At 34.1% G+C, this 12,498-nt stretch overlaps 1 protein-coding gene across 1 annotated transcript in view; it reads left to right on the top strand.

Annotated features, from left to right (window-relative positions):
• Nucleotides 1-1,369: 1,369 nt before the first annotated feature.
• The window catches only part of LOC126878525 (uncharacterized), a 43,913-nt gene continuing 32,784 nt past the window's right edge, over nt 1,370-12,498 (top strand). The window contains exon 1 of the mRNA XM_050641279.1: nt 1,370-1,626. Coding sequence (XP_050497236.1) covers nt 1,434-1,626 — 193 coding nt within the window. The 5' untranslated portion in view covers nt 1,370-1,433. The remainder of the gene's footprint in view (nt 1,627-12,498) is intronic.

The following is a 12,498-nucleotide window of genomic DNA, read 5'->3' as shown; positions in this document are numbered from 1 at the left end:
ATTTTTCCCTGAAAATTTTCTATTTTCACTCCAAATCACTACTTCCCGTATCTACCACGTTGTCAGCTTGCATGGGATTATAATTATTAATGTACAATAATGGTTCACGGGAAAAACTCCATATTACTGGCAACGATGATTTCTCAGCTCCAACTGTTAGACTATTAGGAGCGATAAAATAAGAAGACACAAGAGACGCATACCGTAGGGTTATCTCTATGAAGCATACATTTTCAGAAACTCCCTTTTAGATGATAAATATTTGTTTTCCTTTTTTGAAATTATACTTCTTTAGGCGCGATTGAAAGTGAATGTAAATGTGCGCGAATTCATCAAAATTGTTGGTGCCACATACAGTTACATTAAACGTTAGCTCTGATTGGGTATTCCAATGACATGTCAAAAATTATCCAATATAGCTGCTGTGGTTAAAGCATGGCTAAATAATGTGTTGTCATTTTTATTATATTATGGTTATTAGGTTGTGTTTTAAAAGTTGTGAGAACAGAGACAAAATTAAGTTTACAGTTGTACTGACTTTTTAAATAGTTTTTATATATATTTTTTGACTTATAGGAAATTCTATATTAATATAGAAAAAAAGAGTGTGTGTGTACTTTGTGCGCACGTTAGAAGTTATACTTCTAATAAAATTGTGTACAAAATCTGACGTTTTTTAGATTTTATACGCTTCCTCAAGGGAAAAACAATTGCTGGGATGCTCCATTTCGTCAAAAAATGACGGATTAACATTACTTATCGAGAACTTACCATTTTTGGTGATTTTAAAATTTGACGAAAATACAAAGACTATAGCGGATAGCCCATGAAAAAATTGTTTTATAAATTTTTTGTCAAAAAATGACGTTTTTAGAGTTTATACGATTCCTCACGAGAAAATCAATTGCGGGGACGACGCGACGCTTCAGTTCATAAAAAATGACCTATTAACGTTATTTTTAATTTTTGGTATTATTATAAGTATTAAAATTAGTTTAATATTTAAATAAAAATACAATTAAACTATTTAAAATATATTTGTTTTGTTGAAATCATAAAAATAGAAGTATAACTTCTTACGTGCGTACAAAGTACACACACTTTTTTTAAACTGCCTGTTCCTATTCCTAATGACAAACACTTTTTATTATTTTGATTACCGTATGTTACTTGCGGTGTCAACATCAACATAAAGAAATATAAGTGTCAATAAAACCACCAATTTCAGCCTAATTAAATTCTTTAGATAATGTTAACTTTGCGTAATACTTTCGGTATGGTATCAATTAGCTAACAGTCTTGAGTTTTACACATGCAGATCTGTTCGCCGATTATTAACAATAAGGAGTGGTGGACGCTTTCACTTGCTAGTCCAGTTCTGTTCATTCTTATTCTTCAGTCAGTTTCACGTTGATGTAAACATTCTTTTCAAAATGAATCAAATCGGTTTGTTGAGTCTTACTTTGGTTCTGTTTCAGTGCGTTATTTTTTTGGATCAGCCTGCTGAAACGGCCGCTCAGGAACCAGCGTTTGAGTTGCCAGTGGAGTTGATTGGTTTTCCTGTCATTATTGTGGCTGTCAGGCTGTCAAATTTTGTTAAAAAATTAGCGTATTCTTTAAATCCAAGTAAGTATTACTATATTTATTAAAAAGCTAAAAACTCAATTAAATAATCATTTTATAAGCTTTGTAATCTTAAAAATTTGTAGTACTTATCTGCTCTTGAGATAACAGTCAAAAATCAATGTATATTTCTTTTATTGTTATTTTTTATGCCTTTCTCATTTATTATGGCCATGATGGTAATAAATGAACAGTTTTTATACAAAAATTATTTTTTTTATGAGGTTAGTACTTCCAATTTTAATTCTTTGTTTGCAAATGTTTTTCAGTTGCGGTTAGTTTTCATAACTGGTCGTATTGTACCCAATTGGCTTATTGTAAACTTACGTGCATAGAAATCAGCCCACTTAAAAATTTGGTCATTTTTGATGTAACATATTTCCTAAACCTGTTGGCCGATTTAAGTGATTTTTTGTACATGTTATAGCCTTATTCTTTAAAAATACCACTGTAATAATATTGTTGATAAACAGCTAATTTTCATTGTATGCCGGGTGTACCAATCAAACTGTGTTTTTTTCTCAAAGTTCACATCACCCTGTGGAATATTCTAGCATTTATAAAATACTGAAACTAAAAGCTAACTATAGTCTCAGATTTTCTTAACATTTTTTTTATTCATTCGTTTATGTTGGATAATAAGAAAGTTAGGTACTTTAGCAACTAGACATGTTCTTCATCAATAAGTCTTGTGTTTTTAAATAAGTGCGAGTTTAAGGGATAATTCTGCATGAAAAAATAATGACAGTTGGCTTTATAAACGTATGTCCTCAAATGTTTCGTTGCCGAGATACGCGATGTTTAATTTTTTCTTAAAAACTGACGATTTATTTATTGCTTTAAAACCAGTTGAGATATGTAATTTAAATTTCGTAGGTTTTAAGAGATAGTTATTGCGAATTTTTTGACATAAAATTAAGAATTTTATATTCACCATTAGCGTGCATACGGGTAATATCGTTCATATTACACGTATGCACGCTCATCGTGAATATTAAATTCTTAATTGTATGTCAAAAAATGTGCAATAAATACGTCTTAAAACCCACCAAATTTCATTGGCAAATCTCAATCGGTTTTAAAGCAATAAAATAAATCGTCAGTTTGTAAGAAAAAATTCAACATCCCGTATCTCGGAAACTAAACATTTGCGGACATATGTTTATAAAGCCAACTGTCATTTCTTTTGCATGCAGAATTATCCCTTAAAGTTTGTGGCACTTATTTATAAACACCGTGTATTGATGAAGAACATGTCTAGTTGTTAAAGTACCTAACTATTTTACTATCCAACATAAACAAATGAATAAAAAAACAGAATGTTAAGAAAACCTGAGGCTATAGTTGGATTTTAATTTTAGGATTTTATAAATACTAGAATAGTCCACAGGGTGTTGTGAACTTTGAGAAAAAAACACAGTTTGATTGGTACACCCGGTATACAGGGAATTGGACAGGGAAGTGGGCAGCGTGAATGTGTAAATAGCTCACTCGCGCTGCTCCTCGTCATGCTACTGCCATTGCACCTACATACCCAAAAAGTCGGTTCTAGTGACGGAAGTCAAAGGAGAGAAGTCAAAGGCGGCTTCGCCGCCGGCAAAGCGGCAAGTGAGTAAGGGAGCAAGACGATGTTGTTGTCACATTCCTTTCTTGTGAGTCGTTCGGTAATGAGTTGTCGGGACATTGGTGAGGAACTGATGTAAACACCTCACTCGCGTTGATATTATATTTCGGGCAATATTTCCGTCAACGGCAGCGGCAGTGACAAAGGCTGAGTATAAATCCGGCATTAAATCGGCCAACAGGTTTAGGAAATATGAGACATCAAAAATGACCCAATTTTTAAGTGGGCCGATTTCTATGCACGTAAGTTTAGATCATTCATTTATCCTTCTGGCTCAGGTTTTAGTGTTAACGACTACTCTTTTAGCCGAGACACACGACTTTACTTGCCCTCCGAGGCACGGTAGCGGCTCAGTTAAATTAAAAATTAAAAAATTGCTGGTGTCTGTGCTGTGTCTCCTTTATCGCTTCTCATCATATTTGTTTTTATAGTGTCTATGGGTTATTGTTTTACTATTTGTCAAATTTTGCCTGAATTGTACTGGAAGAAACACGCCAGAGTTAAGACCGAAGGTTTCTCGTCCCCAGAAGTAGAAATTAGGAGAGGAGTTAGACAAAGATGTGTTTTATCATCCCTGCTATTTAATCTTTATTCCGAGTTGCTATTTAAAGAAGCACTGGAGGATTCCACGGATAGAGTCAATGTTAATGGCGTAAAAATCCATTTACGCCATTAAGATTTTGGATTAAGACTTGGGTCTACAACTATTCTTCGACAGGACCAACTCGGTCTGTGAGCAATTTGGTATGAAAATAAACATTACGAAAACCAAAGTGGTGTCAATGCGAAAAAACCAAAATCTACCTTAACCTTGTACAATAGATTGGCCTATTTTAGAACAAGTCATAGTGATGTAACGAATATTCGTATTCGCATTCGCATTCGCGAATATTCGCATGTTTTTGTATATTCGCATTCGCATCCGCATTCGCGAAATTTGTGCGAATGTTTTGCGAATATTAAAACCAGAAAAAAAAATAATTTTAAGATAATATTAGGTTAATAAAATCAAAATCTATTCACTTCTCATCTTTTTTTATTAAGAAAAGGTAACTTAACCTCAAACATGCAGCTACTCTCAAATGGAAATATGCAGGACACAACAGCAGACAAAGAGACGGAAGATGGAATGAAGCGATAACTCAATGGAGACCTTGGGACTACAAAAGAGAGAGGGACAGACCACAGACGAGATGGTCGAATGAACATCATGTTATGGATGGACAAAATAGAACTTAACCTTGTATCCTAATCACATTATCAGCCTTCACTTTTTTTATTATTTGGTATTATGTAATAAAGCTTAAGATTCAGATTGATTTACACTAAATATCAATTAACTTTTCATTATAAATTTAGGAAACATTACAAAAATAGAAACAAATTTAAAAAAACTGAACATTCGCATTCGCATCCGCATTCGCGAATGTCGGTAGCAGATATTCGCATTCGCATTCGTATTCGCGAATGTTAAAAAAATGACATTCGTTACATCACTATCAACTAGTTCAAGCACCTGGGATGTTAGATCGATAACAGATCCTGATCTACTAATAACATCGAAACAATTGAGTTAGCGGATTAGTAAAAACTGTCAACAATCAGCACAAAACCGTGAAGTGTGGAAACAATTGGGGGAGACCTATGTGCCGGGTGTCCCAATAAGAATGGCTCTCGGCCATATCTCAGGAACCGTTTATAGTACAGCTTTGAGAAAAAAATATTTATAACAAAAGTCGCCTCGGGAAAACCCTGGAAATTATTTTCATAATCGTAGGTCCACCGCTAGAGGGCGTAATTGAATATCAAAAATTAAAAAATCAAAATTTTACAAAATTTACTTAATGAAAGGGCACTGTAAATCCAATCATCGTATTCTTCATAAAATTCTGCGCATATTTAATTTGACAAGTTTAAGTTTACCTTTACAAATAACAGGTGGGGGTGAGTGGAAACCTTCTTATGAAAAAATGGCTGTAAGTCCGGTTCTGCAAAATCGAATTTTGCATACTTGGTCTTGTTGAAAACAACTTTTATCGTCAATGTAAGTGTCTTATTTTCGAAATAGCCTAATAAGTAATATGCAAGCTAGGAGGCTTTATTTAATTATTTTCAGAAATCTAGTTTTCGTTGGAAAATATTAAACACAAGAATGCATTTTTAATCCTGTATTGCTAAATTAGACGAAATAAGCAACTTAATACCAAAAACTGCATGTCGATATCTTTTTTCTATCTCGAGATATCTTAAGAAATGTGTAAATTTTAAACATAACTGTTACTGTCACCGGTAAACGAGGTTAAGGAAAAGTAGTGTGCTATGAAAAAAACAAATAAACATTTTCCAGATGTAAACGTATATAATTAATTAAAACAACAATAAGACAAACAACACTATATAATATAACAAAGAAATAAAAGCAACTACTTACTTATTCTTAATGACTGCCTAAATGTTCAAATTGTTGCCCATCATTTTCGATGCAAGCATTTACTCTTTCAAGAGTAGATTGAATAGCAACATATTTAACTGTTTTAGACTTTTATTTATGGGGACGGATTAAAGACCTTTTATGCCGCTAGGACCACTACTCGAGAAAACATAATATAGAATCTAGAGAATACGAAACGCCATTCAAAGCATTGCGAAAGCAGAAATTGAGACTGCTTTCAATCTACTCTTGAAAGAGTCCATCGAAAATGATGGGCAACAATTTGAACATTTAGGTCGTCACAAAGGATGTAAGTAGTTGCTTTAATTTCTTTGTTATATTTTATAGTGTTGTTTGTCTTATTGTTGTTTTAATTAATTATATACGTTTACATCTGGAAAATGTTTCTTTGTTTTTTCCATAGCCCGCTACTTTTCCTTAACTTCGTTTACTGGTGACATTAAGAGTTGTTTAAAATTTACACATTTATTAAGATATCTCGAGATAGAAAAAAGATAACGACATGCGGTTTTCGGTATTATGTTGCTAATTTCATCTAATTTTGTATTACAGGATTAAGAATGCATACTTGTATTTAATATTTTCCAAAGAAAACTAGATTTCTGAAAATAATTAAATAAAGCCTCCTAGCTTGCATATTACTTATTAGGCTATTTCGAAAATAAGACACTTACATTAACAAAAAAAAGCTGTTTTCAACAAGACCAAGTATGCAAAATTTGATTTAGCAGAACCGGACTTACAGCCATTTTTTCATAAGAAGGTTCCCAATCACCCCCACCTCTTATTTGCATAGGTAGACTTAAACTTGTGAAATCAAATATGCGCAGAATTTTATGAAGAATACGATGATTGGATTTCCAGTGCCCTTTCATTAGGTAAATTTTGTAAAATTTTAATTTTTTAATTTTTGATATTCAATTACGCCCTCTAGCGGTGGACCAACAATTTTGAAAATAATTTTCAAGCTTTTCCCGAGGCAACTTTTGTTATAAATATTTTTTTCTCAAAGCTGTACTATAACCGGTTCCTGAGATATGGCCGAGAGCCATTCTTATTGGGACACCCAGTACAGCAGTGTAGGTAAATTGGTTGGATGATGAATGGTGATGAATGACCTTGAGTATTAGATATTTATCTCCTCTCATCACATGTCCCATATATCTCAGTTTTCTTCTCTTAATTGTTAGAAGTACTTCTCTTTCCTTATGCATACGTCTCATTAAGTCTACGTTAGTTATTCTATCTACCCATGAGATCTTCAGTATTCTCCGGTACATCCACATCTCGAATGCCTCCAGTCTCCTCACGTAAATTTTCTTCAATGTCCACGTTTTCATCCCGTAGTATAATAAGGATAGCACATAGCACCTTAACAGCTGTATTTGTAACTCAAGGTTTAAATCCCGATAGCAGAGGAGCCTCTTCATTCTTGTAAATATGCTTGTGGCCTGTTCGATTTGGATTCGTATGTCTTGAGAGCTCTCTTGATTGTTTCTACTAATGGTTGTACCTAGGTATTTGAATTCTCTTACTCTTTCAATAGGCTGATTCTGTACATATTATATCTCACGAATCTTCTGAGTTGTCTTTGTTATTATCTTATATTTCGTCTTGCTTAAATTGAGCGATAGTCCATATTCTTCGCTTACCGCGGTCACTTTATTAAGCAGTATCTGTAGGTCTTCATGTGAGTCGGCTAAAAGAACTGTATCATCAGCGTATTCAACTAGTCAAGAGGCTTTAACTATATAAATATATTCAGAACGCCACAGCTGACTTTGTTTTACTATTCTCAACCCTTCTCCCTTGTCGTCCATCTCTGTCGTTCTATTCTGCACGTCCTCCTGGGTCTGTCTCGTTTTCTCCTCCCCACGGGACTCCAATCTATTGTTTTTAATATTTACCTATTCCTGTCGGTTTTTCGGACGTGCTCATACCAGTTTAGGTTTTTTCTTCTATATATTCCAGCATATTCTTAGTTACTTAAACTCTCCTTTTAATTTTCCCGTTTTTGATTTTATCCATTTTGTTGTCCCGTTCGTTGAAACTATGAGTCCTCAGGATTTAATTAAATTTTTGTGTTTCCTTTCTTTGTCAATCGATTTGTTTTCTGAAAATTTGTTCCTAGGCCATTCTTCGAGGACTCCTCTTCCAATTTTCTGATCATGAAACCCAACTCATTTTGTGCCATGACCAGCTGATTATCTGCAAAGTTTAAATCATATCTTACTAGGACCCCCATTCCTTCACATTTCCTCTCCCATGGTTTAAGGGTGTATGTTCTAAAGATATTTAAAAAAATGTGTCCCACTTATTTCTATTTTGGCATCATAACCCTGGATGGGTCTTTGCCTCTCAAACTATGTCCTTCCACTTACAATTATAGCTAATCCTTCCTGCTTATTACTTTTATATCTACTATTATATTGAAATTATTAGAGAATTAGATTGTAAGAAGTACTAGGATACGTGTAACGTAATTGATCACTAGTATGGTACGTATCACGTTTACTAACATTTAGACTTAGATAGAAAATGGCACTTTAATTTATTTAGTCACTTTAATAAGAAACATATTTTTGTTTATGTATTTACTTTTAATCGTCATCTTCCCTACGGAATCTACTTAAAATACCATCTATTTCATCCTTCCTCACTTACTGGAGAAAGTAGAGATTGAGGTAGAGAAGATATAGAACTTAAACAGGAGTAAACTGTGCTACCAACTTTTGGAGGTGACATAAACTCCGATATCTGGACGATGTGCAGGAAGATTTAAGGAAGATTGGAGTAAGGGGTTGTAGAAGATAGACAATCGACAGGGAAGGATGTAAGAATGGGGTAGGCCAAGGTTCACGAAGTGCTGCCTTCAACGAATGATAATGAGAAGATTATATTACGTAACAGATCTTCTTCTTCTTATTGCGCCGTCTTATTTCGAAGGTTGGCGATCCAAATGGCAACTGTAGCTTTGGAATCTGCTGCACGAAAAATTTCTGCGGACGACCGGTCAAACCATCGTCTCAGTTTCTTCAGCCACGAGTTCTGGCGTCTTTCTACTGATCTTTTGCACTGTACTTTACCTTCTAATGTGATCTGGAGTAGTTCGTATCTTTCCCCTCTCAACACATGTCCCAAGTATTGTATTTTTCTTTCTTAGATTCTTTTTGTTTGTTCATGTGCCAAAGTATCTCATTGTTAGAAACTTCTTGTACCCGTGTAGTTCTCAGCATCCGTCTGTATATATACACCTCAAATGCATCTATTCTCTTTTCTGTTGCAGAGTCCACTGTTCAAATTGCACAGACATATAGCAAGACAGAAAACACATAACATCTGATCTTTCGAATTCTGAGCTCTAGACTAAGGTCTGATCTTGTAAAAAATGTTTTCCTGTTCATGAGTGTTTTCTTCTCTTGTTCGATTCTTGATACGATTTTTTTTGGGTTACACTGGCTATTGACATTTGCTCCCAAATATTTTATGGACGTTACCTGTGTGTGTGTGTGCTTGTTTTTGGCTTGGATGCAAGTCCATTTGCCACAGATTTTTTTATGTCATAATTATCAAGATAATTATGTACGATAATAAAATAAATTCATATTATAAACATTTATAAATATATATTATTACTTTTGAGAAAACTAACTAGCAGATTTAATATGTTCATATTAGTGGTACAGACAACATTATGGATATGGTAAGGTGGTAAATAATTCTTTTTAATTAATGATTGTATTAGAATTTTTGTATTTAAGTTATAATTATTGCAATTAAAAAATATATGATTTAAGTCTCCGAAAGACCCACAGCTACATAATGCATTTTGTGTTATACCTAATTTGGATAAGTGAGCAGGAAATTTGCCATGGTTTGTTTTAATACGAAATAAGCAGGCGGAAAATAATTTAGAGTGTGTGTGCATTAATTTAAAATAAGAAGAACCTGACAATTTTGGATAAATACTAAAGTATGGGTTGAGTGATGAATTTGCTAGATTAATATATTGATTTTCCCATTGCGACTGGATGTTAAATTTTATAATATTTTTCTGTAATTGCAAGTGTAGCCAATTGATCAGCTTTTTCATTACCCATTATCCCTATATGTCCTTTTACCCAAACAAAAGTTATATCAATATTTTGAAGGTATCTTTTAATGTCGCATAATATTGGACATTTTAGCGTCTCGAATTTGGTACTTTGAATAGACATCAATGAAGATTGAGAATCTGACATAATGACTGCTTTTTCAATATTTTTTGATATTAACCAACTTATGGTTTTTGGAATAGCAAATAATTCTGCAGTGTATATACTGCTATGTTTTGAGAGCTGATACAATAATGATTGGTTGGCGGTTTGAATAAAAACGGCACAACCGACGCCATCTATCGTCCTAGATCCATCAGTGTAAAGAGTAGTTATGTCTTTGTCTACAAAATTTCTAGTACGGAATTTAGTATTGCTTTGTTGATTTGTTTGGACTCTGTATACTTCGGTATTATGACTCTATGTTTTTTGATTAATTGCATATAATTTATGTTAAACATTGGTAGTTTTTTATAATTGCCGTAAGTAACGGAAAGGTGTTTGGTATCAATAACAGCTTCTGCTAGTGGTGGACTGTTTTTAATTTTCCAATTTTTATTGGTTAGATCTTCGATTGCTAATTTGTTTAACTTGTCTATCATTTGAGACTCTCGAGTTTTTAGTTTAATAATATATTTTTGGGCAAGCAGTTGTCTACGGAACCGTAATGGTTGTTCATTACATTCAGCTAATATAGCATTCACAGGTGTTGATTTCATTGCCCCCATACAAGTCCTAAGGCATTTGTACTGGATTCTATCAATATATAATAGATTTGTGTTACTCACGGATCCGTAGAGACAACATCCGTAATCCATAATAGCTCGTATATAGGCTCTGTAAAACATAACTGCAATATCTGGAGTGGCGCCCCATTTACAATTTGTGACATATCTTAATAAATTAAAACCTTTGTCACATTTACTTTTGACGTACTGTATATGTTTAGTCCATAATAATTTAGTATCTACAATTATGCCCAAATATTTATATTCATTTACCACTGCTATGGTAGGCCCACACAAGGCTAGGTTCCTCGGCGAGCGCAGCCTGTGCCTGGTAAAGAAAAGAACTGAGCAATTTTCTGTTGATAATGTCATACCAGTATCGTCAGTCCACTTAATTGCAGTTTGCATCATGGTTTCCAAAGCCCTCACACAACCATCATAGATTTGTTGGATGGAATATATACAGATATCATCCGCAAATTGAATGCAGTGAATTCCGTGAATTTTGTTAACCAAGGAGTGTAGATCAGCTGAATATATATTAAAAAGTGTAGGACTTAATATAGAACCCTGAGGTATACCTTGATAGACAGTTCTGGGGCCATGTAATACGTTATTATGATCCCTAATGTAAATATTGCGCGAGTGATAAATCTGCACTATAGTGGACGTTACCTGCTCTATTATTTGTCCCTTAGCATACAAATATACGTTTACTGGTGTCTTGGAGAATACTAAAACTTTAGTTTTGGAAACGTTTAACTGTAAACCAAACATTTCGCTATGACGAACTGCAGCATTTATTATATTTTGTAGTTCATGTGCGTTGCTTGCTATTAGGACGGTATCATCGGCGTGCCTGATGTTGTCTATGCTGGTTCCGGTAATCTTGATTCCACCTTGGACCTCGTCTAATACTTCTCTGAATATAGCCTCCGAATACAGATTCAGTAATAGCGGTGATAAGACGCAACCCTGTCGCACTTCTCGTCGGATTTGTATATCTTTGAATGTTGTGTGCTCTATTTCAATTGTTGCTGTTTGGTGCCAATACAGTTCTAAGATAATTCGCAGGTCTTGCTCGTCAATTCCAGTTGTTCTTAGAATTTCGATCATCTTTTGAGGGTTAACGCAGTCAAATGCTTTTCGATAATCAATAAAAGTCACATGCACATCTACATTCATGTATCTACATCGTTGTGTTAACACATTTAAAGCAAAAAGAGCTTCTCGTCCTCCCAATCCGTTTCGAAATCCGAACGGAGTATCACTTATCTGGAACTCAAACTTCTTGTAAATTCGTGTATGGATGCTTCTGAGATGCTTTCCAGGGGCATATCACATCAAGCTTAATATTCGATAATCATCGCACTGTGAGGAATTGGATTTTTTCGGTAATGTTACGAATGTTGATTTTAGCCAATCTGATGATATTTTACATGCGTCACGTAACAGATAGAGCACAAAAAACATGTTTTTATCTTTTTCATTTAAGTATTAAGGAGCTACGAAATAGAGGTAAAAATAGCGACATTATGAAATCGAATTTTCTTGTATGGTCTTCATGTGTTTTTACCTCCATTTTTCTAAATGAAATAATATATGGGGCCTTCTACTTTTCTAAATTAAAATTTTATTTCGATCTGATCTAATTTCACAAAATTGCCTTGGCAGATGCCATTCCAATCGTTTAATGACACGATGCTGAAATGCATCGAGTGTAAAGAAATCGATAATCCGAAAGTACCATTAAATTGGAGCAACGGAAAGTCTCGATATGCAAAACCGTTGCCGCCTAATAAAGCCACTTATATAATTGAATTATCTCCAATCTGTATGCATCACTAACAATATCTGCTCAACTGATCGCAACCCATCCGGTAAAAAAGTAGATTAAATTAGACAGTTCCTCAATAAGGCACATATCGGAGAGAATCTTATATAAAAATGTAATATATGCATGAGGCTCACACAGGG

The sequence above is a fragment of the Diabrotica virgifera genome, chromosome 10 (genome assembly GCF_917563875.1).
Source record: "Diabrotica virgifera virgifera chromosome 10, PGI_DIABVI_V3a".
NCBI lineage: Eukaryota > Metazoa > Arthropoda > Insecta > Coleoptera > Chrysomelidae > Diabrotica > Diabrotica virgifera.
The sequence above is the reverse complement of the archived record's forward strand: the minus strand, read 5'-3'. Positions and strand labels throughout refer to the sequence as shown.